At 37.6% G+C, this 27,900-nt stretch overlaps 1 protein-coding gene across 3 annotated transcripts; it reads left to right on the forward strand.

Annotated features, from left to right (window-relative positions):
* Nucleotides 1-588: 588 nt before the first annotated feature.
* LOC139707930 (protein SSUH2 homolog) lies at nucleotides 589-27,899 on the forward strand. Of its 3 annotated transcripts, none has more exons than XM_071619923.1 (13): nucleotides 589-957; nucleotides 12,611-12,827; nucleotides 14,096-14,212; nucleotides 15,485-15,633; nucleotides 16,645-16,774; nucleotides 18,054-18,114; nucleotides 19,581-19,705; nucleotides 21,161-21,223; nucleotides 22,244-22,365; nucleotides 23,326-23,418; nucleotides 24,016-24,118; nucleotides 25,340-25,444; nucleotides 26,182-27,899. In XM_071619923.1, exons 1-13 carry the CDS (start codon nucleotides 926-928, stop codon nucleotides 26,326-26,328), a joined length of 1,464 nt encoding a protein of 487 aa, XP_071476024.1. In that variant the 5' UTR covers nucleotides 589-925; the 3' UTR covers nucleotides 26,329-27,899. The 3 variants fall into 3 exon arrangements, with proteins under 3 accessions (XP_071476024.1, XP_071476026.1, XP_071476025.1); XM_071619925.1 differs by having other exon boundaries at nucleotides 589-787; XM_071619924.1 differs by lacking the exon at nucleotides 589-957 and adding an exon at nucleotides 6,564-6,681.
* Nucleotide 27,900: the final 1 nt, after the last annotated feature.

Consider the following 27,900-nt stretch of genomic DNA (forward strand, 5'->3'; position numbering starts at 1 on the left):
CTAACTATAGTTTCAGTTGTTCCATCTCTTTTGTCGAAGTTTTACATATTGAAGGAATGTCGGTAAAAGTTGGCTCTTAATTAGTCCTGTATACCAGGTTAGTATAGGTTTAGACAGGGAGGTGATTACTTGTATTAGATCTCTTCTCTCAGTTCACATACAGTGTAATTCTGCCACCGATGTGCTCGCGACTTTCAGGTCGAATAGTGTGTGTGTGTGTGTGCAGGGGCGGATCCAGGAATTCAGTAAAGGCGGGGGGTGACTAATTATTTCTTGTGCCACTTCCGGGTTTCATTTCATTTTTTTCTTTTTATTTCTTTTGTTTTTAACGAAAAATAAAGGGGGGCGTGCGCCGGTTGCGCCCCCCTCTGGATCCGCCACTGGTGTGTGTGTGTGTGTGTGTGTGTGGGGGGGGGGGGGTTCTGTGGTTGAGGGCTGTGCTAAATACGTCATTGAAGGGGGCGTGATCTGTAAACATGTGACTCCGTGAACAAGACGGCGATTGCGACTCGCGTCGAAATGCACTGCCTTGCATTTCAAAATTGCACTCAAACTTTGGCACGCTTTCAACTTAACAATTACCAAACCTAATTCCCTACACTCAACCTTGCACTTTCCTCTGCACCTTTCTTTTCTCATGAATGGCCAGAAATGCTATGTTGCAAGACCGCCTTGTAACTCACGTGAATCCTGCTAAGCGACGTGCACGTTTACAGTTGCTATCGCGAAACTTCCGGGTGTGAAAACGGCGAAACCAACCGCAAAACCACCGAACGTTGTGTAGATTGTAAGTAGTGAGTACAAGTATACTGTACCACCCACCTGCTGTGCAAAGTGCATGATCGTATCTCGATCGATTTTGGACGATCTCAGCTCTGTTAATTAGGCCTATTGTACTTGGAAGACAGACAATAAGTCGAAGGTCATGGCAGATGAGAGGCAACCGATGCTTAGTGGGTAAGTTATTCTGAGTATAGACATCCGAAGATCGAGTGATTTGACCTGTATAAACCCCGCGATCATCCCGGCCCGGTATTTGCAGTAGTCGGTGCGACTGTGTACCCTCCTTAGAGTATATTAATTTGATATACTCTATGATACCCTCCTTCCACCACACTTGATAAATTCAACTTCGACAATACTTCAAAGAGGCTATCAAATTGAAATTCTACATTATGTAATGTCTAATTAAGTAAAAAAGAGTAATACCAGAAGAACGGATTGCATAAATATGCATGCTGGTAAAAATTTAAATCAACATCATATACAGACCTAAAATAAGAAAAATGTTGAATGTTGCAGTTTCACACATTTCAAGAAATGTGATTATCAGTGGAAACCACAGATACTCTAAAACCACAACTATTCGTGGTGTGGAATTTTCATGAATTGGAACTGATGCCCTGTTTGGCTGCATGATATTGATAGTCTTTGCAAATTGCCAATGACATTCAATGCATAGCTAGTGCAGACTTGACCCCGTCGCGGGGCGCTGTATTAGGTTAAGTATTTGTCCGTATGGGGTCGCTGCTGCGGTTAGTGCAGACTAGAATTTATGTGTGCATTTTGATTTTGCGAATCGTGGCTCCCTGCAAAATTGCGAAAATTTGATGCATGCAAAAATTTTCGGTTTTACATCATGCAAATTAGATGAGATAATGATAATCAACACTTCACAAATCCAGGGATGCCAAGTTCAAAAAAATTTTATGAGTGAGATTTTCATGACTCGGCATTTCGGCATGCGAATGTGCGCGCGAGTGAGGGTGTGGGAGGGGTTTTTCCCCCCTTTGGCCTCCCACGGTAGGGAGCTTTTTCAATTTTTAGCTCTTAATGATGCGATTAGGTGCATACTTAAGTGACTATTTTTTACTTATTTTGAAAGACAAAAGGGAAATATACCTTCATTTGCAACTATCACCTTAATCTTTTGAGCTATACTCATTATCATAGGCCCAAGTTGCAGACTTGGCCCGATGCGTGAGAAAAATGGGTGTCATGCATGAGATCGTGAGATTGCCCCTAAATGCTTGAGTCTCACGCAGAATGCGTGAGACTTGGTAGCTCTGAAATCCCTCAATTAACCTGTAGTTGATGCCAAAGGTTTGACTCCCCCCAAAAAAAAAACAAAAAAGATTTGTAGGCCCTGTTATGTTGAATAAGTACAAACCAACAGAAGAATTAAATGGCTTCCATTTCCCTTATAAGTAGGTGTGATAATGAAATATTTATCATAGTCTCTTAATAGAATTATAAAAGAAATCACTGACCTCCTTCACATTTTGTTCTGTGAGTGTGACAGTTTGCACAAGAAAACAAATTAAGGGTATATGTACCAAGCAATGTGACTGTGACATAACTTTTATTTGTCTTTTAAAAGAATAAAAATGTCTGATAAGACTAGTGAATGTGACAGTATGTGAAGGAAATTAATGGTGAAGCACATCCTCCATCCTTCTCATTATCATCATCACCTTTTGATATGAATTCTCCCTCCAAACTCAAAACATTGGTGTGGTATTCAAGGGGTTATAACCACAGATCAGATGAGCTCATTCAGATATCTGCAGGGATGCCTGATCTTTTCCCAAAAACCGATTTTTGTTCTTGAAACAGGTTAGCCAGTGAATGTCCAATGATATTAGTGCCATGTATGAATACTAAAAATAAATGAATAAATACATAAATGAATAACACTCCACTCTGTTAAAGATGACTTTGATAAATGGAAAGTAAAGTCAAGCAAACTGCATGGAACTGAAGTTTCATTGATAAGGGATATGAAAGAAAACAAAAATTTATAACATTATATGAAATTATGTGGTTGAAACAATGATGATATCAATCACAACCCAACATGTAAACTCAGTGAGGTCATGATGTTATAACCCCAATCACACAATCCGCTCTTGGTTTGGATAATTTAATATTACACAAAACTGATCTTTCAAATCATTTCTATGGTTGCACACTGACATCTTCTCTCTTCAAGTCATCTTAACCAAGTTATGACAAATTTTTGAAATCATTTGATATGAAGGACAGTAGTCCCATCTTGAATTCATATCAAAATGTGAGATTTAACAAATTTAGTGACTTACAGTTTATCAAAGCGTGGAAGCAATAGGAAGCTGGGGGGGGGGGGTGATGATATCATCAGCTTTATATTGTTCATGCATAAGTACATGTCTGGTCACCATTTTTTACTTTGAAAAACACCTAAACTTCAATACTCTGCATGATATATGTTTTCCTTTTGTCAAGTTTTAAAGATTTTAACTAATACAGCATATTAATGAAATTTTGAGGTTTAATTTATTTAATTTGACTTTATACTTCATACAGTAAACTTTACAATGTCATTGATTTTTCACTTCAATACCAGTTTTGCAGTTTGTGGTAAAGAGAGCCATACTAATAGTAAAGATTGCAGATGGCCCAGGTTGACAAAAGTTTGTTCTTTGTGGGAGATCATGTTTGTTCAGTGATCTTAAACGATCATCCAAGGATATGGCTCTCTGTCAGACGTCATGGGTCTCAATTGACGAACATGTTTTTGGACTTTATGACTATTATCCTGCTCTGGCAAATACAATGTTTGCAGGATCATTCCAGTCTGTGAGAAGATTACACTGTAAAATATGAGTTTTCCTTTTGAACACTTTATTACTGAGCAGATATCTTTGGATAGTCAATTGAACCATAAAACAGATCAACAAGCTTTTGATACAGCATTTATGATGTCATAGATAGCAGAGTCCAAGATTTATCACATTGATCTTTTACACTAAAATAGCAGCAATACAGCTTTTTACAAGTTCTCTCACTATATTAACTCTTAAGTAAGACTGATACATTGACGCATTAGTATTTTGTGTGTTCTCATAAAAACCAAAGAGGGCTTTATGGAAATGGATGATCATTCAGAACAGCGGAAGTGAAAGGATTATAGCAGATAGAATATTTTATATCTGTATGACATTAGTATGTATGTATGTATGCATACATGTATTACAGTATGTGTGTTTGTTTATGAATAAATTGCTCTAGATGCCATGAAAGAGAGAATTCTATTGTGGCGCTTACCTGCACAACTTCATATCAACATGTAATTTCTAAAAATATTTCTGATGTAGTGGTGTGTACACAAACTCAACAAAGCAAATATGTCATCAAGTGGTAATTGATACGCAACCTCTTCCAATATTAAACCATGTGATGGAGCTGTACCTCCATGATTAAACAATGTCCTCCCCCTCCAACACAAAGAATACTCAAAGTATTGAAGAGAGAATACAAGTAAGGATGTTATTCATGTATGCATGTAATATATATTCGAGCTTGGGTCTGGCCTGAATCGCTATGACGTCTCCGTGGCCGAGCGGTTTTAGAGGCGTTCCGTGCCAAAGACCCGGGTTCGAGTCCAGGCAGAGACCAATTTTTCAACTCTTGCGCTTTTCCGAAAAGGAGGAACAGTAAGAGGAATAATGATGTCAAAGCTACGCACCGATTTCTCCTTTCTTTCTCATATCTCACAATATGCAAAATTAATTCAGGAGAAACCAAAAAGCTGTTGTAGCGGTGATTTCTTTCGCAAAACATTATCCCAATTTACCGCGGTACGTGAATCTCATTAGAAGATCCAGCTGAAGTACGCGGCTGGTCCGTTAGTCACAACTCTCTGCCCAAAAGGAACATGCGCATAAAAGGTTGAAAGGTTGGGTCTGTTGGGTATTCGAGCTTGGGTCTGCCTGAACCGCTATGACGTCTCCATGCCAAAGACCCGGGTTCGAGTCCCGGCGGAGATCAATTTTTCAACTCTTGCGCTTTTCCGAAAAGGAGGAACAGTAAGAGGAATAATGATGTCAAGGCTATGCACCGATTTCTCCTTTCTTTTTCATATATAAATATATATATACTTATATATATATATATATATATATATATATGTATATATATACATACATATATGTGTGTATATATATACATATGTATATGTATATATAACATTATATAAAATACATGTATATCATATTGCAAATTATATTATATATATACCCACATACCCACACACATGTGTGTATGTCTATGTGCATGTGTGAAAAAAAGAGAGAAATAAAGAGAATGAGGGGGAGATTTTTTTGGCCGACTTGGGGAAACCTGGTATTTGAAAGACTGAATGTAACTTTAAAAGGGAAATTCTTTTCTTTGTTCATTGATGTATTTGATTACAGTAGAAAAAAATATTGGTCAAACAAAAACTACAGTCTTTAAAGCTGGACAAGGTAATATTCAGAAAGCTATGGAATTATAAAACTTGTCAATGATTATGGCCACCTTCATGGATTTGTATGTAAATTAAATGACCTGGTTTTGATGTTATTACTTCACAAGTGAGGATGTGAACATTGGTCTTTATCAGGACCTGGTGTGAATTCCTTCACTGAAAAAATCAGTGACATCCAAAGGATAAATGTATTCCTTTTCAAATATCTCTTACTACAAAGGAAATTTAATGAAAGGTACTGTGATAGGAGTATAGGCCTACTTTTTATATCTGCAAACTTATACATTTCTTTTATTTCTTTTACTGTACATTATGATGTACTTTTTGCATGCAAACTTTGTAAAATACTTATATATTTCTGATGAAAATGGAAAAAAGATAATAAATGAATTATGAAAAAAAAACTTTTAATGATGTGTTCTACTAATATTGCTGCATTCTCTCAATCCTTATGAAGGTGAATTTTTTTCAACACCATGGGATATTTTTAACCAAATGTGTACTATCCTCACTGTGCTTCCTCACTATCTGCTGCAAAATGCTCCATTTTTGCAAAATTTCTCTCTCACCGCCCACCTGTACTAAACCCTCATTTGAAACCCTTTTTTGTGACTTTGTAGCGATTTGAAATGGTGAAGAAGGTCATAATGTGTCTATAATGTCAGACTATCGTACTCCCAGCAGGTAGCCAATGTATAGTATATGTAACTATTCATTTCAGACCCGTAAGGACACAATCAATCTCTGGGTAACAACCGCCCCACTCAGAACCCAGTAGAAAGCTCAGAACCTAATATCTGTACTTCCATGCCTCAAAATTTGCTTTAGGAATGTGTACACATCTGAATAAATATGAAAGTAATGTAAGTCATTTAATTTTGAAGAAGAGCTGTGACGCAAGCGTCTGGAAACAAAGACTAGGAATATAAACATCTTGGGACCGTGTGCAAATCCTGGTCCCCAGCATAGATCCTTATTTACATGCTCCGATCCACACCCCAAACCTAGTTTGCAGGCACAAACCCTTGTTGGTCGTATAGGAGTCTGCATGTGCCGAGACTAATACACGCACCACTACACTGCAGCCTCTCCCAACAAGGCCTTGTTGGGAGAAGCTACAACACAGGGCCTATGGGACAGTGCCGAAGTGGTGCATATAGTAGTCTTGATGCAGACTCCTTTACGACCAACAAGGGTTTGTGCCTGCAAACTACCCCAAACCCCCATATACCACACTGGACCAGTGAATAGATGTGTGGTTGGAGCTGCGTGTGTACACGTTGATCATAAAAGCTGCTTTCTGTCCATTGATTGTCAATCAATGGTCTAGTTTGTTATGCTACACTGCACTGACTGACTGAAGCAGGATCTTATCCTCTCAAAAGCCATAGAAGGTTGGTTGGTTTCCTTTCAGTATTTGTTTTTTAAATTCCTCAGTCAGTGAAGTAGTGACGAGTGGCTCGAGTCGAGCTCGAGAGAATGAATACTAAATTTACTGGTAGTGCCTTTAGTGGTATCGGGTGGGTGGGTATCATTCACATTCACCTTCGCTCTGTTGAATTGACAGTTTGATTTGAGAGCTGTCAATTATGTCCTCACATTTATTTTTGATTTTACTCTTTTGAAATCTCGTAGAAGAATCTGCTCCAGCTCTAAATAGATAGCAATCTTGTTTCTCTAGCTGAAAGTAATTGACCTTTTTTTTTTGTGAATTAGAATATGATTGCATGTTTGCAAATAATAATTCAGTTGATATTATATATTTGTGTCCTGTAACACAAGCACATACTTAGCATGATAATGATCTGGGCAGGCAGACATCCAATAGAGTATTAGAATTTGAAGAGCACGTACAATATGCTTTCAACCCTTGAAAGTGTGGATCATCGGTAAAGATAGGATAGGAGGGTAAATGTAAAGTGACTCAAGAAAACTGTATGGTGAAGTAGACACACATTAATTACTATAAAGGAAAGTGTTGATGTTTTGTCGGGATCCCCAACACCAACTTCCTCTGTATACTGATGATGATGATGATGATGATGATGATGATGAGGATGTTAAATCTATGTACCGGCATGTAATGTTCGGAGCATTGTGCTCCATCAGTACATGTACACTGCACTATATATACATATCTCACACCATAGAATCCCTTAGAACTGTATATTAAGAATTGCGACTGAAATAATTGTTGGCCAATTTTTTGAGTGGTTGAAATTTGTGATAGAGATCCTCAGCAAAGGAGTACTTAAGAAATAAGTATTACCTGGCAGGGGCTTAGGAACATTTATCATTTAAATCTGATTATGGGGGGGGGGGGGAGGGCGTATGGGAGAGGGATGAGTTCAGATCTAAGAGTCTACCCCATCCCCCTGCCCCTCCCCCGTGCACTAGGGTCTATCACTGCAGAGAGGTTTTGATGTTAATATTGTGAATGAATTACATGCATACCGTACTGTAAAAGTGGATACTTAGCCAATTTCAGATAATTTTACTTCAAATTTGTAATTTCTAAAAAAAAAATTAGAAGTATTTCTCTACTTGAAGACTTTGTTTGCAAAAATCGATAAGTCCATATTTGCCAAATGGAGATATTTGCGATTAAAGGTCAAGTAAGATAAAGAGAATAATAAGAAAATGTTTGCTTCTTTCGACCATAACTTCAAAAATGTACCTAATGACCAATATATCATTTAAAAGGTATTATTTTGTAGTTTATGACCTTAGAGACCTTACTTCAAAATCTACAAAAATGGACTTATCGGTTTTTGTGAACAAACTCTTCACTTATATCCACTTTGGTGTATGATCTTAACAAATATTTGAATGTTATTAAATCTTTTTGTCAGTTTGATCAGATATTTGTGAAAATGTCCACATCACAACATATTCCATGTAAATATCTGATGGATCTCCAGGAGGTGAAGTAATGATTTTAACAATGTTTTCTGCGGCATAACACATATTGTATACATAAATGTTTGTCCAAATGAGATCAACGAAATGAAACACTACAGTGTAATTCTACAATTGCAATAGTACAGAGTTTCATGTTTCACTATTTACTATAAAAATGCATTATCAAGGCAGATTTGAATCAATACTGATGTTGGCAATTTTTCTTAAAATTATGAGGTAGATTGATCCATGATAAGGTAGATAGAACTTGGATGCAACTGCTCATTAGATCACACATCTGCAAAATTTTGCTCTAATAACAATGTATGTGTTTTGAATAACAATAAGTCTTTGCTGAAAGGAAGATTCTTTCTGGTGTGTGGATTTGAAGTACTTTTTATAAATAGTGTGGAGCAATTCGGAGCAGATAAAAATATTCAAAAGCTGTTGGTAGTATCTTAATAACTAGTCCAGAGTATACTTGGATAGGTGTCTATGGAAAAATAGTGAAATCTGTTCATGTTTCATGATTTCGGATTTTACTTGTGCAGCCAAATGTTGGGTTGCTTTTATTGTCATCTCTGTATTTAGACCTAGTAGTCTGTCTAGACCATGCATTTATGCTTGTGATTTCTCATGTTTGTGTTTCAAGACAGATGTGTGCATATCACAGAACAGCCACAGTCTCTTATTATATGCCACATCCATGTCAAATACATGATTGTGCCCTGCTACATTGACAATGCATTGGGTGTATTTGAACAGTTGTCTTTGATATGTCTGTGGAATAATATATCATTTAGATTGGTTTGCTAAATTTATGCAGACTGTTCTCTTACTTCAGAATTTATTATATTTTTATTACATGTACGTGTACCAGAAATCACTGAATGTTGTGCCTCCAGGACATGTCGATACAGTGCTCACCCAGTAATCATTTGAAGTGATTCTGCAGGAACCCTGCATAGCAACAAAAATAATCAAAATACAGTTTTACATGTTATTTTTCACACATAATCAGAACCATAATCTGTTTCATCAAAGCACATTTGGCTCAAGGACATGCTGATACAGTGCTAAAGTTTGAGCCGCAACCAGTCAAAAACAAGCCTTTGATAAATATGCCCTTGATCAGCTAAATAGTTATAATTTACTGTTGGTTCCTCAAATTGTCTATGTAGCATTTTATTGGGCAAAAAAGGAAGGAGTTTACCTCCTTAATTAACTCAAAGCAGTCAACATGTATGGTATGAGATATATTACTGGATCATCGATGGATCTGAAGGAGAGAGAGTGAACTACATCATATGGTAGACAAACAGAGAGACAGGAACAGAAGGTTATCAAATATTGTTGTGTGCATGGCAGATTGTCGTTAATGCGTGCTTCCCTGCACATGGCAGAATGTCGCTAGGGTGTAGGAATGCGCATAATGGTTTTATTCTGCCATGTGCATGAAGATATTGGTTATTGTAATCATGCATTCACATAAGACGGACAGTCCTGAAAACAGACTTTTAGATGGGCAAAGTGAATGACAGAGGAAAAAACTTACAAATGAACCAATGAACTCAGTAGATAGACTGATGTAAGTGAAAGAAAAATTGATGGAAAGGTGATAGACATATATGCTATAGGAAATAGAGTTTGGAGTCCAGCAATGATAGTCAGATAGATTGATTGATAGATAACAGACAGATACTATCTGGAATGTTGACGTCATTAGCAATTAAGTCCTGTGGTACAGGCTTACAGTTTGGTCAAGACAAGGCCATTTCATTGATATTGCATGGGTTCCGTATTATAGGAAGTTGTATGACGTCAAGCAGAGGTTTGACGTCATCTCAAGTTAAATGGTTGAGAACACTTTGACAGGCAGAAATGCCAGCCAATGAGGAAATAGCATAGGGTGAGATCTTTTGTAAAACTTTCCCAGAAGTCACTCCATCTGACTTTACATGGAACCTATGGTATGATGATTGTATAAATATGAGATGTTGAGACGTAAAATTCAAATGTCGCATATTACTGGATGCTGAACACTCGGAATCAAGCTTCGTCACTTCAAATTGGGAAGTTGAGTGTAGCAGAGTGTTAGAATAGCTGTGATTTGGGATTGTTGCATTTTGGCTGGGACAGATTGTGCAGAGAAAATCACTCACGAGAAGATTGGAGTTGAAACACCAATAACTGTTGTAGGTACTTAACCACTGAAAGTTGCATGCGCTTTGTATTCCTGTAAGTTTAATAATTTCAGTTATGGCATTGTAAAATGTGTTATGAATGCCAGTACAAACACAAATTAATGAGAATTGCAGAATTTATGTGAACCCAGGACAGCCAGAGAAAAGGGTTCATTGAAGACAACAGTCACAAGAGGGGTGACTCGCTACTACAGGCAGGGCATGGGTGATACAGCAGCCCAGCAGGGGAAGGTACAGCCGAGCAGAGCAACCAAGCTCAAGAAGAATTTGATATTGATGTTGTACCTATAACTAGTAATTGTAATCATAATCACATCTCATACAGCTCTATGATAATTTTTTTGTTGTTGTAATTATACCATGGTATGAATGGCTAATTGCCACTGAGTTTGTGCAACCAAAGTGCCTCAAAATGATTACTAATTTTGAGGCACTTTGGTTGTACAAACTCGGGGGCGGATCCAGGTATTCTGTAAGGGGGGGGGGGGTGCAAATAATATTTCTGGTGCTACTATTTTTAAAAATTTCTTTTGTTTTAACAACTAGAGGGGGGTGCACCAGCCCCCCCCCCCCCCCCCCCCCCCCCCCCCCCCCCCCCCCCCCCCCCCCCCCCCCCGGATCCGCCACTGCAAACTGAACAAATTAACGTTGAACAGGTGGTGGTACAATTGCTTTATAGTACTTGTATACTATCATCCAATTCACAGAAAAGAAATAATTTGATTTAACATTTTCTTGCATGAAAATTGATAATGCTTCCCAGTCCACTAGAATGTAAGGCCTGCATGAATACACCTTGGTCACAGGCAAACACACACACACTCACACACACACACACACATGCAAACTGTTACATACCAGGGAGGCATCACTGACATAGCCCATGATTCACACCATTCAAAAATGTGCATAGAAAATTGTGAAGATGTCTTGATAGAATTTGCGATAGCCAAAAGTAATGTGAAAATCAATTTACTGCAAAAATATGAAAGTCAAACTGAAGTCCAGGAAATGAAACGTGTTGCACCATACCAGAAAGTGAAATGGTAATGTGCTTGGTGATAAGTCATTTCACCTTCAGTGAATGATGTAAGAGCAGGAAATGTCCATTTTTTTTTAAAGAGAGACAACTTCTGGTTCCCCCTTTATGCTTACTGATGTGAGTGGATCAGTGAAATACGGCAGGAAGTTTGTAAAAGAGTAAGTGTGCCTGCAACCAGGATTTCCTTGTCAGCTATCAGATAAGGGTGAGGGAGGAGAATGAAATTTTTGTGTGAAATATATAAGATTGTAGTGACTCGGGTGTGCTGTCCAGAAGTATCAATATACACCACAGTGAAAGCAGTGCCTGTCCGAAGATTGTTGTCCAGAAAAACTGCTGATATCTTGATTTCAATTGTGTTTTAAGCTGCCAGTGACAGTGGGTAGAGAAGAGATCAGTGTCCCAGGTAAGACAAACTTTAAAAATTTGAGTCTGGCAACTTGGTATTGGTCCTTTACAGAGATTCCTGATCTGTAACTTTTTGTGGGTTTTGAGCTTGGGCAATCAAATATACTAGTAATGCATTCATTTGGATATTTTTCTTTTCTGTCTCTTTGTGCCCTTCCCCAGCATACTGTTATTTGTGGCACTTCACTTGTTAACAAGAGCCTACTTGAGCTCATTTGACAACCACTTAGAGATACTCTCACTTCATTTGAAAAGGGATGCACAGAAATAGAACGAGAGCTAAACTGCATCTGGGGAAAGCATTTTTTTTTTTTTTTTTACAAGCAGTGTGATTTATTGTCCCTTTTTGAACTTGTGCATGGCAAGTACACAGATCACAACCAACCACTTTTATGTTGCAGATTTATAACTAGAAATTGGAATTCAACATGCCCATTTCAATTCAACAGACAGACTAGCAGTGAGATTGCAGCCAGTGAGATTATCATGACATGTTAGTGTCTTGGCAAGGAGTGGAAAGACACAGTGCAAACCACAAATCAATAGAATGATATTACTTCTTTGCATCTGAATAACTTATCATGTTCAGGTGTTTTCAAGTGATATCATGACATGAATTTGCCCAAATTTTGCTGAATTTAAAAGGGAGTTCTCACTCTTGCTATGTCAAAGTACTTCACTGAGATCCACAGATTATACAGAGCTTCGTGACATGTATAATTTGTAAAATTTCATTTGTGTTTATGTATGTGTGTTTTCTTGGTACAGGCAACAGAACAAGATGTACAGTCAAGCACAGGGCTATCCACCCCAGCAGCCTGGCTACCCTCCCCAGCAGGGACAAGGCTACCCTCCAGCAACACCCCAGGGGGGATACCCACCACCAGCCCAGGGGGGTTATCCACCGGCCCAAGGGGGTTATCCACCTGCCCAAGGTGGTTATCCACCTGCCCAAGGTGGCTATCAGCAGCAAGCCCCACCGCAGGTAAACCTTTGGAAAGAAATTTGTGTTGGTTAAAATTCTTGTGACGATGTCTGATGTGATGCTGAAAATAATGAGCAGAGTATGCTTAAATGCCTTCTTCATTATGATGACGAAAGAATTGTTTGTTCTGTGGCTGCATAGAAAATGACAGACCCAAGCAATCATTTTATATTAGTATGCTAAATGGTGTGTAAAATCTGTATAGTACCATGCATTTTGTTTCAAGACAGCTGCTTGAAGTCCCCTTGAAATTTGATGTATCTGTTTTCTAGAGAAACTAGCTGAATATATATGTTCAAAATGACTGATTATGCAAATCCTATAAATAAACCTATGCTATTACACCCTGCTCTGATCTGCCTCTGTGAAGATCTGTATAGACAAATCCAGTTTGTATCAAGTTTGTAAGTCTTTGATTTTGATAGGAAGTTGGAGTAAACAGAAAGGAAAGTTTACCCTGTGAGGAAGTTGGTTTTTTTTTCTCAATTTGAATAAACAGATGAAATAGTCGCTATTACTATAGCTTAAGGAAACTTTGATTGAAATGAGACACAATACCAGGAAGGATATGTGGATTTGATGTGATTATCAGGAGTTGTCTTACTATATTTGCACTCTAAATAATTATGAAAGACTTGTACATAGGACAAAAGTCTTATGTTACTTATGTAAGACTCCTCAAAATGTGATTTTTGCTAGTCTTATATATTTCTGCCTCTTTTGATGCCTCCTGATGTATTGATTTTTAGCAAGTGCCATTTTGTTTGTTTGCTTTTATTACATAAACGATATTTCATTTTTTTGCCAGTCTACATGAGCAAAATAGATATTTGAGAGAATTCATTCAGTCAACCTGTCCTGTACATGGTGAAGTAACTATTAGTCTTTAATCAATCAATCAGTCAATCAATCAATCAATCAATCAATCAATATATATATATTTATATATATATATATATATATATATACTGTCAAAGTGGTTTCTTTCGCGGTGGTTTTATTTTTGCGCTTTTCGTGCTTTGAGGTTGAATCGCGAATTTAACATCACGCGAAAATGTTTTGAACTCGTCGTTTGTTACAATGCTATCATTGCCGACCGCGAATTTAAACACGCGAAAAAATCGGCACCGATGGAAACCGCGAAAGTTTCTGTACACGAAAGAAACCACTTTTACATTATACATGTATAATATGTATTTTATTATTATTATTATTATTATTATTGTATATTTGCATGTATATAGTTATATCTTTGTGCTATTACACAGGGAGGAGGAGGCTACCCACCACCCCAGGGTCCACCCCCTGGGGATGCTCAGGGTGTTGACTCACCATCTTTCAAGGGTGAGGTGCCAGACGATGACATAGAGTTTGACCCAAATGCGGTATGTCACATAGTGATTATTTGATCGATGTCGTTCCTTGCGTTTGTAGCACCTGGGCCCTGTTGCAAGAAAGTTGCAATCAATTGCAAATAATTACTAATTTTGAAGCAACCATTCTGATTGGCTCAGGGTCTGCCCTATTAAGAAGACATGCATGCAACAATGATTTTGATTGGCTAGTGACAATCAGTTGCAAGTTGCGTTTAAACGCAAAGTTTCTAGCAACGGGGCCCTGGCCAGTTCATGTCTGACAGATGCTATTGAAACCCTTGCCCAAAATAGTTTCAGCAGTGTATAATAGGAGTGTCCAGAGAGAAACTAAAAACTTGATGAAATGATTAACTTACTGTTGAATGGAAATATTTTCTCCCAAATAAATTGTTGTGCTCAGTCAGGGAAGATGAATTCAGTGTGTTTTTAATTTTGTAGATGATGACAATTATGCAAGTACTTCAAACATAGCAGTTATACTCCTATGATAAATCTATCTTGAAGTCATTAAAGAATTGAAAAAAAAATGTATGATAAGCCTGAAATTTGTACACCTTTATTTTCATACTAGTTTCATGTTGCTCAAAATGCAAAAAAAAAAAGAAGAATGATTTCCTCTTTACAATAGTGACACATTATCTCATGAAGGTGGGTTCTATTTAGGGGATCCTAAACTTACCTTCATATGTTTTAATGAAAATTGATATACTCTTCTCTAGTTTTACACTTTTTGCAAACCTACGAGGAGAAAAAATATGAAGACTGCAATGACTTTAGGCATTAACAATAATATTGAATAGCCAATTGCATTTTAGATACAGAAAAGAATATAATTAGACAAATTCCATTAAATTTTAGTCGATGTCATGCGTAATATATAATTCCCAGATGGTAAACCCAAATATGTTACATTGATGTTGTCTGTAATTCAACAGTATTTGCATAAGATCTTGTATAACCCAACTTGAAGGACAACCTTGCTCAGTACTGCACCATGTAGTGCACTCTTAAATCTTCAAGTGCTCAATGATATTACTTTCCAAAACACCATTCTCTGTGAAATAGGTCTCTCTAGATATGAAATATGTTGCTTGCAAGAATGCCTGGTATGAATGCTTGAAGATTGAAGCAAGCACCTGCTAAGTCTTTCTGCTCAAAGTCAAAACAGATGTTGTATAACAATGTAACATGACAGGGTGTAAGACAAGTAATTGGTTATGTGTTAGGCACTTTGTGATTCTCAGTTTGAAGGGGTATCTGTTTGTATTTGCCTTAATGTAGGCAAGCAGTGGGCCTCCTGAACCAACTGCCCCACCAGCTGACAAGATGGATCAGGTGTCTGGCTACAACATGATGGATGCCCCCCTGCCTCCCCCTCCCCCACCCTCTTACAGTGAGGCTGTTCAGCCCACACGTGAAGCAGTTAACCAGTAAGCAGCACTAAGCAAAAATACATATGTTTTCTTACAAAAATTGCAGACATGATTGACATTTATGCGAAGATCCAAATATTAGACCAAGACAACTGCCCAATACTGTCCTCTGCTTGCAACTTGCTCTGTAATGCATAAAGTACTGTATTTACCATGATTTTTGCAGTGTTTTGTAAATGTGAAGGATTGACAGCATGCCAAAATGCCTCCTGTGCCTCCTGCAAAATTATCTGCTAGATAAGAAATTGTTGACATGTCATGTGCCTCTTAAAGAGAATTTATCACTCTTACTTCCAAGTTTGTTGCTATTCACAGTTATGATATTCAGTCCCTTACAAAATTGTCAACCAAGTCCCAATTCACAAGATTTGATACCCATGAAATACAGGGTATGGTATATCATGCAGATGAGATATGTATGAGACCAGGGCCCCATTTTTATCAAAAGATATAATCAATTAGAAATTTTTGTTACCGTTACACAGGCTGCTGTAGACTTATGATAGAAATCAACTATATGATCAATTATAACTCTTCATAAAACCGGGCCCAGACTACAGATATTCTTATTCTTCTCTTAGGTTTTTGATGTTTGCATCATGTTGTTAAAGTAACTCAATTACAGACACGTATGCATTTGGAAGGCATTAGTATTCTAGGTAGCAATGAAAATGATGCCTATTTACAGAACATTTTTTTTTTAACTTTCTTGTCATATTTTTGTACTAGCCAAGAAAAGAATTTGCTTTCACTTTTGTAATTTGTTTTTATCGAATTTTGTAGGCTTCTCCTCTCATGCAAGATAGCTAGACTTCAAATGAAGTGTTGGATAATTCTGACAACTTGGTATGTTTCAAAACAACTTTGGTACCAGTAAACATCTGTTCAGTTATAAAGACAGAAGAAGTGCAGAATCCACTGATGAATTATACTCTCATAGAGAAGGAAATCAGAGGAGAAAAAAAATCAAAATAATTTTACTATTTCGTGATGATTTTGTGTTTGAAGAGCACCCACACTGACTGATGATGAAGCCCGTGAGGCGCTGCTCGGCTACGTGGCCGAAAATTGCTGCCGTGGGAAGAAAGCAGCAACTGAGATGAAGGTCAATGATCTCGACCATTCTGCAGCATTTCATGTGAGTTCTTCATACATCTATGTGTCTCCAGACCTGTGTAGCTAATCTAGCAAATCATGAATGTGTGTATTAGGTACGCAAAATGTACATTTTTTCCCATGAATGCCTCCAATTAGTTTCTGATGTAGTGCCTGTATACGAAGTGGTATGGAATAGTTTACTTTCAGATGATTGATAGTTTTGAAAAGTGATAATTTTCAGAGGCTGCACTGTTGTGCGAACCGTTTCATTCATTTACCAATCTGTAGAGATGTGTATTAGGTATTGCTATCAATAGTGCAGAATGATTTCTGTGTCTTACTTGTGAAAAGGAAAGTCTCCTACAAAATGTGCATTTTCACATTTGTTGGATGTGTACATTTATCATGCACCTATCCTGACATATGTGGAATATTTGGAATGCTTTAATGCATATCAAGCCAGATACATATCAAGTTATGATGCTGGAGGATTTACTTTTTCTGCTCTTCAATAGATTATCAGCTTGGTACATACCAGTACCTTTTTTTCAATTTTGGTCATTTGACTTTGTGTGTGTGTGTGTGTGTGTGTGTGTGTGTGTGTGTGTGTTAGCTTTGTCATATCTTGAACATATCTATTTTAGACTGGCTATCTATTGACGTCAATGGAGGCAGTCGGAGATAACAAAGTAGAACATCCTTGTGTGATCAGCAAACACAAATAAATACACCCAGGAAGTATATGATAAAAGCATTGTCATACTCTTAGCAAGAAGACGCTTATAAGTAAAGGCACATGTGATCAGTTAATTGTGAAGGATTTTCAAACAATTTGATCTTTATCATTGCAATTGATATATTCCACACAACAATTAATCAGTCATTTACTTGACAAATGTCAATGTAAGAAAGCAAAAAATGAAGACAAGTAAAGAAATTGCAAATGACTTCCGTGGATTTGTGTCATGTTTGGTCCATATTTTTAGTGAAGTTGCAGTTAGATATTGATCAGAAAAAAAATTTTGAATCTGTGTTCAACAGCTATTGAAAGTGTTGCAGGTTTTTTTTTCAAATTAGTAATAACTTTTTTTTTCAATTTGCTGACTTATATTAAGCTCATAGAGGTAGTGAACAAATTTCAGATTCTATCACATTGTCTTTGATGCAAACTTATAGATTGCTGATGTCAAATGAAAAATATAATTTCTATCCCTTTAGGTTACATTTCTTGTGCCTTCCATTCCCTAGTTCTGTACTTATGATGAGGTCAATGAACTATGATTTTGTTTTTTTCTTTCTTTCTGCAAACCATCATGCAGTATACCCTTGAGACTTTCACAGAGAAGAGGACTACAAAATGGAAACATGAGCCATTTACAGGTGAGAAAATCTGGATTAAAAAGAAGAGAGATATTCTGCATGGGCATTATACTTTAGCGATATGTTTCATACTGACGAATCCAGGAATAACTATGATAAGTGTTGCAAGTATTTAACTACAACTTATTGTCCCTCTTTTTTATACCCCCGCCAAACGAAGTTTGAAGGGGGTATATAGGAATCAGCGGACGGTCGGGCGGGCGGTCGGTCGGGCGGGCGGTCGGGCGGTCGGGCGGGCGGTCGGGCGGTCGGGCGGTCGGGCGGTCGGGCGGTCGGGCGGTCGGTCCGTTGCAAATCTTGCGTCGCGAACTACTTCCTCAGTTTTCAACCGATTCCCGTAAAACTTGGCACAGATGTGTGCCTTGGGTTGTAGATGTGCAAGAGGTATTTTTTGACAGTACCCAAAAGTATGTTGCCATGGTAACGGCATATTATGGGTACAAATGGGTACAAATCTTGCGTCGCGAACTCCTCCCACAGATTTTGATCAATTTTTATGAAATTAGGTACAGATGTTCATCTGAATATGTTAATGTGCAAGACACATATTTCTGCAGTGGCAAAAAGTGCGTTGCCATGGTAACGGCATGTTATTGGTAAAATATAGGGCAAAATGCTTCATGGCAAAACTGCTTCATCAGTGTTCTTCCAATTCTCATGGAATTCATATTGAATGTTTGTCTTAGGATATAGGTCAGCATGACACATTTCTTGACAGTGACAAAAAGTATGTTGCCATGGTAACAGCTCACATATTATGAGCCAAAATGATGGAAAATTTTGTGTTGCAAACTACTTCCTCAGTTTTTGCCCAATTTCCATGAAACTTGGTACAGATGTGTGCCTTTGGTTGTAGATGTGCAAGACACATTTTTCGACAGTACCTGAAAGTACGTTGCCATGGTAATGGCATATTAATGGCAGAAGATCAAGGAAAGATCTTGCGGATTTAACTACTTCCTCAGTTTTTTGACCAAAGCTTATGAAATGTTGTTTTGACCAAAGCTTATGAAATGTTGTTTGGCGGGGGTATAACCAGTCGCTGTAGCGACATTTCTAGTTTTTCCACTGATATACTTGTTAACAGATCTGGTGGTAACATAATGTATTCCTAGCCTTTTGTCAGAATGATACTATATTTTCACACAGAAAAGATAAATCAGTTTTATGTTGTTTATTTTGTCACTGTTATTCATCAAAAGAACATCTAATTTTATTCTGCAAAGGAATTCTTTAGGGAAGTATGATTCATAGACTGTTAGGTGTGTGAAATCTTGTTAATTATACAAGTACCAGAACCATTACAAAATAGCTGCTGTCTTTTAGGGAAATACAAACTTGCTGAATAAATCTCAGAGTTCATAAGAGCTTGCTACTTCCACACACACAAGCAAATAGAACATCATGGGCTATGCATAGTTGAAGCTAATTACCAATTATCATTGCACTACTTCTCTGTTTCACAGGTCAGATCATTGATGGACCCCATAATGGCCCAGCTCCCCAGCCGTGGAGCATTATGGTCAACATCCCAGCCATGTTCCAGAACGGCAAAGCCAAACTAGAAGTGCCCCATACAGCGTCTGTGAAGGTGAGTGTAAAGGCCAACACAGCTATCTCCCAGTGTTTTTATTGACCGATTCGGGTTCGTTGAGGGCAGCAGACATTTTACGGCACAGGGCGCAGCCATAGTGGGTGTATCAGCGACCCCCCCTGCTCTCCCCCACCCCGGGGCAACATGTTTATCACGCACTTGTAACAAAGGTTCGCGCACTAAGCAAGCATTCGCGCACTCAGTACGAGACGCCCATTGGCTAAAGCAGTTTTTCATTCTGCGCGCGTGCTAATGTAGGGAGAGGGGTGGGGGAGTGCGGAGGGGGGGTCGGCTGATACACCCACTATGGCTGCGCCCATGCCAAAAATACACATAGCGCGTCACAGAATCGGTCAATATGTTGACCTTTTTCTTGGTGGGGCCTGCATGGCATGAACCTGTTAAAAGGTCATTTTCTGATGGGTCAGTGTTTTCTTTTTCAAAATAAGGAAGAGAAATGTGTGAGACGGAATGAGCATTGTACGCTGAGCATGCTTCATCTTTCAACTTATTGTAGCCAATGTGCCCAAATTGATAAATCAAATTGATAAATCAAACAGATAAATCAAACAATGGAGCCTTGCCTGTAGAGAATTTCTTATAATTCTGTGGCTGGTAGCATTCATAACTTGGGTACACTTACTCTTCAACTTTATGTCATGACAAGATGATATAGCTCAATCATATTTTGCCATTTGAAAAATTAGTTATCTTGAGTTGCTTGATTTTTATGTTTAAGACACAAGGTGATCCGAAATCTTTCATGAAGGATGCGTTTGTGTTAAATTCTACTGTTCATGCTTATAATACGCGTAAAAGTAATCTCATTCATCAACCCTTTGTAAGAACTCAAACTGCCCAAAATTCATTTGTGTATGTTTGTATTAGAGAATGGAATAATTTGCCATTGAGAATTAGGTCAGCCTCAACACTATCCAACTTTAAACGTACATGTCGCATCTATCTTGAGGGAAATTTGTAAAACAAGAATTGATCAGGGAAGCTGAATTTAAAAGTGTAGTAAAATAGAAAGTATCTTTCTGCAATTTCATGTGAACTACATATATGTGCATGAGCGTTTTTGTGACACATGTTTGTGTGATTGAATGTGTGTGTGTGTGTTTGTGTTGCATCTGTCCTATGTAAATATGTTACTATTATACTTCTTGTTAATATGTTTAAAACTTTAGTATGTTTTGTGTTATATGTTTATCCGGGACCCCTTTTTTACAAGCTCTGCCTCTTTTGGGGTCCCAAACCATTCATTATTCTTAATGCTGTATCCTTTTGTAAAATGTCAAATGTTTAATGAATTGGTTAAATAAACTTGAACTTGAACTTGAACTTGAACTTCCTTTGGTATACAGTGGAACTCTTACAAAACCAACTGCTTCTTTTGATGAGTGATATTACATGTGATTTTTGTGCATATGTGTTTGTGTTGCTCAACAGCCATGCCATGATTGCTACGCCATAGGATTTCGCCGGTGTCACCACTGCATGGGCCGAGGCAGGGTAAGTCACTCGGATAGTAGTTACGAGTGTGGAGATGTGAAAGGAGATTTCTAGTAAGCCAGGGACAAAGTGCTTTATCTCGTGAAGTTAAATTAAAAAAAAACAACAGGTTTTTGTGATTTGATAAATATATGTAGAGTGCAGTGCATAATGCACAAATCAAATACATCCATTTCTATCAACCTGAGAATTAAGCTGCTGCTGAAAACAGAGAAAATAATTGAAATATAAGTTATGATTTTGATGCCATCTTCAAAAAGTTTTCTTGTTATGTAATGAGTGCAATATCATCAAAAAGATACAATTCTTCTCTATTAGAAGATTACCTTGAGGTAAAACTTGAAAAAAATATTGAAAGTGATATGTTTTTGTTTTCAAATTCTTCGTATCTTTTTATCATTATTTTCATTCATTGCTAGTATTTCATAAAGTAGATTTAACAGTTCTCTTATTGGAGCCCTTTTTCCTCATCTGCTATTCTTTAATTTGGTTGTAGAGCATCTAAACTCTTTTTTTTGGGGTGATCCTTATATTGTCAATACATTTTATACTTTAGAAATTTATGTTTCTGGCTCTGGTCAATATATTTTTTTTTTATTTGCATAAGCCTATACATCATACTGACACTTGCAAACACTAGCCCATACATCAAGCTACATTTTCATTATTGTATATCTATTAAATAGTCTTCTTCATGTCAGCACTAGTAACAAGAATGTTGCCAGTGGCAATTTTTTTTTATGAAGTTAAAAGGTCATAAATCATTATGTTTTCTTTTTCAATATTTAGATAGGTAAGGAAAGTCCATTTGACTTGAGTTATACATCATTTTAAAGCTTAGAGTCTGCTCTTTTAGAATTTTTCCTTAACTAAAAATCCATGTCTGCCTACTTTTTGTAGGTTTTGTGGTGCATGGTCACATATCCTGCATTTAAGATATTAAGTCTTGCAGTGTCTCTTTCTCTATACTCTTTCCTCCATTGTTTGACATATGACATTTGACCTCTGACATATCGACAGACTCGCTGCCACATGTGTCATGGCCACGGACGTCGCCAGGTCACCCACTACAACCATGAGGAGCACCGCCACCACTCACACTGGGAGACTTGCCACAGCTGCCATGGAATGGGACGCAGAAGGTAGGAGTGACATTGTCAGCTAGATATAATTTGTGATTGTTGTTAAATTCATAGGGGACACAGGGCATAGATGATTTTTAATGAAGATGGTGTGTTAAAAACCTTAATGTTGTCTGCTTAGAGCCCTGCAAAACTTAATCGATCAGTGGAGAAAGAGGAAAAATATAGTGATAACAGTGGTGAATGGTGCAAGTGAGTTGGTCATTCCAAGTGAAAGAAAATAAGGACAGTGATATAGATTAAAGGGAGTAAGTTGATCATGCAGAAGAAAACCCTCCAACTAACCAAATAGTGATCAATGCGAATGTTATCTACCTTATCATGTAAACCAACGCCACAATCATTATTTCCTCCTCCGAGGAGGTTATGTTCTTGTTTGTTTGTCTGTTTTCAAATTAACTCAAAAAGTTGTGAATGGATATGGATTAAACTTGATACTTGATACTTCAAACTTGATAATGGCACAAGGAACAGATGCTTAAATTTTAGTGGTGATCAGGGAATTTTTTTAATGACTTTTTAAAGGACTTTTTATCTTTTGGCAGATAGGGTCAATCAAGCTGCGCATATTTGAGGTTTGCGTATGCACACTAAAGCGCGTGCTCTGCTCGAGGTGCTGCGCAGCATACAAGAAGCTGATGAGGTACGTAAACACAAGGGTTCTTTATAATTGGTAAATTGGGCGATTATCAGGTTGCGTGAATGGATGGAAATGAGCTGCTTGGTAGAGGTCTGCACTCTCTGATTGCTTTTCTAGTTCACTCGATCTGTAACAGGTCCGCGACATACTGCATGGTTCATATGTTTTTCTAATGTTGATACAATGATTTCGCAGCAGACATATTCCACTCCGATGCGCATTGACAGCAAATAATTTTATTTACCTGTTTGCCAGTCTTGCATTGTTATCTGATTTGATTTACATATCTGACTTACCTGGTATTGTCTTCTGGTATCTAGATGCTTCACCTGCCATGGACATGGGCAAATCACATGCACCACCTGTAGTGGGCGCGCCAACCTCAAGTTCTACATTCAGCTCACCGTGGACTGGTAAGCCTGTTTGTGCTTTCTCCCGTGTAAACTTAGCTTGTTTTGGTTAGACGTATCAATTGCTCCTCAATAAATCAAAATCTCAGTTCACTTTCATTGCTATTGAATTAATTTGTATGGGTAGGTCATCAACGCAGTTGTACTGCGTCAATGGAGACTTGAGTAATTAGTAGTTTTCTTATCATCATTTTCAGTTAGTAAGAGAAAGGGAGAATGAAAGACATGTGCATGAACAATCTAATTGTGCAAATGTCAACATTCAAACTATCACATTCCTTTTGAAGAATACAAAGAGAGAAACAGCAAATTGTGATGTGCCACCCAACTTTAATGATGTTCATATCAATGACATGCCTATCCTTGGATGCTCAGGGTTTTCAGATGCCAGCTTGTCTTAGTGCTCCGGGAGGGGTCAAAGGGCAAAGTAAGTGCATATCAAGCAGGTTACCATTTGCATGAGATGAATCTGATGGATGTTTGATGCAGAAGTTCAAGGTGCAAATCTTTATCTGTTTGTGATTCAAGAAACTTACAGAAGAGGCCTTCTGGTACCTTAAATAAGCAAACCCCTGTTTTCTTTCTTATTTGGTGTTGCAGGACCAATCATATGAATGACAGTATTGTGGAGCGTACTGCCCTCCCTGACGAGCTCATTCGTGACGTGACCGGACAGGTTGCCTTCAAGGAGGAGCAGCCAAGGGTGAGGGCGCCGTCACAAATTTCTCAGTTATATACAATCTCCCTTCATTTAGGGGAAAAAAAAAAAAAAAAAAAAGATAATTTCACACCCCCCCCAAAAAAACCCCCAAAAAAACCAAAAACAAAAACAAAAACAAAAACAAAAAACACCAAGAAGATACACCAATGATTTCATGGCTTGAAAAAGTTTAAGGGTACAGTGAGTGCCAATGAGAAATAAAGGTTTCTATGCATTAGCTTTCCTTCATTTAAATTTTAATAATACTGTCAAATGTGAAGTTTTATATGATATTACCAGGGGAAAGAGAGAGAATGAGAGAGAGAAAGAGAAGAAGGATATACCAACATATAACAAAGCAGAGAGAAAATAACCCTTTTTTCCGTATTGGTAGTTATTTCAGTAGTGTCTTTGTGGACTATAAAATTTGTCCACTCCATCATTTGAAATATTTTAATTCTTGGTAATGTGGGCGCAAGGACATAAAAGTGTACAACTTTTGGATCATTTTTTCATCTAGACCCGTGCTTTTCAACTGGTACGCCACAAAGCTCTTGCAGATGGGCTGTGATGCTGGCCAAAAAAGCAACTAAAAAGATTTTTGTTTGATTTAGCTGGGCCTAGTAAAATTTTGTAGGAGTTAAAGTGGGCCTGGGAATAAAAAGGTTGAGAAATGCAGAGCTAGACCATCAGTGCTGTGAAAAATTTATAAACATTGATGCTACTCAACAAGCCTATACATGTTTGTTTTTTGTTTGTGTACAAATTTTATGTGTGAGCTATAGAGTAATAGTGTGATTAGACTGAAACTTGAGAGTCCTTGAAGAGGTATGTAACACAATTGTAGTCACCAAAAAAGGCTGCCGAAAACTGCTTATCCAATAGTGGCGAGCCAGTTGAGTAAAATGGAGTCTAAAGGGGCCTGAGCTTTCGATCCTAGCAGAATCTTCGTCAGAGGCATAAAGACAAACAGGCAGGGAAAGCAATCACAAATAAGGACTTCACACAACGAGAACAGTCAGGGACGGGCTAGGGACACAGAACAAAGAGAACAAAAGGGGAGGGTAAGGGTCAAGGTCATTGTGACTCCACAATTCTAGTCAGTAACAGGAATGGAGACACATGAAAGAGTCCTGAATACATGATAGCAGCTTGAAGAGATGCCGAATTGATCAGATCCTGCTTGAGTGTCACAACTTTGACCCTCGTCCTTTTCCGATGCAGGTCTTTCCGGTCAATCATTTCCCAGACCAGTCCATCAACCAAGCATCCAACACCCTGGTCCAGCAACACTCCACAGCCTTTCAGCTCGAACGCATCTTACAGCAGGTGAGACTGGAAAAACAAACATCCAACATATCTTGTGGTTTGATCCAGAAGCTTGACACACTGGCATCATACATCTGTTTTGCATTTATCATTTGTAGCCAAGTGTGATCTGCTTGTGATCTGCAATTATATGGATTTGAGAGCTGGATATGTTTGTACAAGATATTACCCACAAATATACCTGTACATTAAAATGAGGCCCATTCTTTTTGAGAAATATTAAAACATTCAAACTTGCAGTGATTGTGTTTTCCATTCACACTACAAATACGAATTGCAAACTCCTGTCACTTACAAATGTTGTCATGTTTTCCACTTGGTGATTTTTGTGGCAATGATTTTGTTGGCACTGCTGCTATCAGCTGTCAGCCACACTTCTCTTGTTTATACTTCGATCAGTTTTAAATGGCAAATTTCACAGGGTCCCATTCCTCATACTACCCTTCAGGAAAATTATTGATTATTTGAATTATTTCAGTTCTGATGAAATGTTTACATGAACTACAGACTCTGATGAAGTCTATGCCAAATGTGACAAAAGCATATTTAGTGAGTACATTATGTTGTCACCATTTGTAACTTAACATCCAAAGTCAATGACATTCTGATATTTTTGTCCCAGTATTTGTTAGTTTTTGTATATTTTGTACCTGCTATTTTCTAAGAATAATCTTGTCTATTTACAATTTTTTTTTGGTAATTCCGCTCATGCTACAAATACTTTTTCCTCCCAACAGCGCCACCAAGTCAGAATTATTCCAGTGACGGAGGTGAAGTCTACTTATGGTGACAAGCAGTTTATGTTCTTCGTCTATGGCTTTGAGCACAAGGTTTATGCTCCAGAGTACCCCATGCAGTGCTGCTGTGGATGTACCATTCTGTAGATGGAGGTGTCCAACTCAAGAGTCATTGCATCAATGACGACGAAAACCAATGACCTCGTAAATCTCTGACATTGATTTTATTCTTCCTGACTCTAGGTCCTTTTGCAAAGTTGCAAAGGAAAAAAATATGGCAGGTTTTTATTGATAACATCTGAAATAAGTAAAAAATCTTTTAGATGAGTACATGTTTATTTTTTTAAATGAATGCCTGAATATTATGTAATATGTAGTACATGTCTTGTATGTATGTATGTATGTATGTACGTATGATTCCTGACAAAGTGTCTAATATGCATATATTTTCTTTCGGTCATTGGAATGATGTTTGTCCTTTAAATGTAATATCATTTGTGTGCCAAAATGTATGTACTACAAAACACTTGCTAGATGTATTTGTTTGGAAGAATTCTCTTTTATTCTCCTTGTGAAGCATCATTCAATTTGTTTTTGAAAGTGTAAACATTTTAAACAAGCTAGTCTATTGCCTGAATAATGATCCTGTGAAATGTCATTTAATGGAGAAAAATATGTGTTTCTACACTATGGGGGAATGATTTTAAGAAAGTAAGTTGTGATCAGCATGGTGTATATTGTATACCAGAATAATGTTGAATGACAGAGAATCTTAAAAGAAGTGATGGATTTCCTTGCCTCGTGCACATCTAAAAGCTTGAAAAGTTCTCCTCATTTCTACACACTTGTTACATTGTAGTTGTCAAAAGTAGAATATCACCCAATATTTAGCTATATTGCCATGATATAATGCTACAGTTCAATAGCAGGTGTAATCTCAGAGCAGGTTGGTCTTTCCTTGTCAATAGCCAAACATTCCCTGGAGAAGTTGTGACATGATTTCTCGTGAAAACAATAGGATCACATAAATTATACATGTACTGTATATGTCAAGCAAATTATACTGAGAAAAAACATGCAGACATTTATGTAGTAATGTCATTTATATGACTATGCAGTGCATGTGGCTGTTGCAAAGTACTAATCATGCTGAGCACATATATATGTGTTGCATATTTGTGCGTCTCACTGTACTATATTTAAAGATAATGATGATAATAATACATATAATCGACAATGCTTAAATAGTGCATAACGCATAGTGTATATCCCTATGTGTTCGTGCGATCTGAGGGGTTTTTTTTTTCATATGAGAGTAATTTGCCTGAGAAATGAAATTATATACTCCACTAAACAAAGGCCTTTAAAGCTCTTGATGAAGAGGGTGCCTAATATTGCGAAATCCACATGTTTTCTATGTAATGTTTGCCTAGCTGTCCAGTGTTGTCAAGGGTTATGTGAATTACCATAAAAGAAGTGTAGTGTGACATGAATGTACTTGTTACCATTCATTGTCAAAATGTGTGTGAGGATGTATACACATCAGATTTCTTTATGATGCAATTCCAAACCATTTTCAAGTTAGAGTAAACTTCAAGATTAACTCATGCCAAAGTTTTGTTGAATAAGACCTAGCTCATATCTCCTTCACTGCCAAACTGCTAATAATTTGATAACCTTGCAGTAATTTTGGTTAAGAGGAAAAGGTTTTTTAGTTGC

This window comes from Diadema antillarum, unplaced genomic scaffold, assembly GCF_040938485.1.
Source record: "Diadema antillarum isolate AM-2024a unplaced genomic scaffold, OU_Dant_1.0 seq00001285_RagTag, whole genome shotgun sequence".
Lineage (NCBI taxonomy): Eukaryota > Metazoa > Echinodermata > Echinoidea > Diadematoida > Diadematidae > Diadema > Diadema antillarum.

Bases quoted from the DNA above. Each gene is read 5' to 3' on its own strand.
- LOC139707930 (XM_071619923.1), top strand. From the start codon at position 926: ATGGCAGATGAGAGGCAACCGATGCTTAGTGG. The intron at 14,213-15,484 runs GTATGTCACATA...GCCTTAATGTAG, and splicing joins TAGAGTTTGACCCAAATGCG to GCAAGCAGTGGGCCTCCTGA. The intron at 22,366-23,325 runs GTAGGAGTGACA...TCTGGTATCTAG, and splicing joins CATGGAATGGGACGCAGAAG to ATGCTTCACCTGCCATGGAC.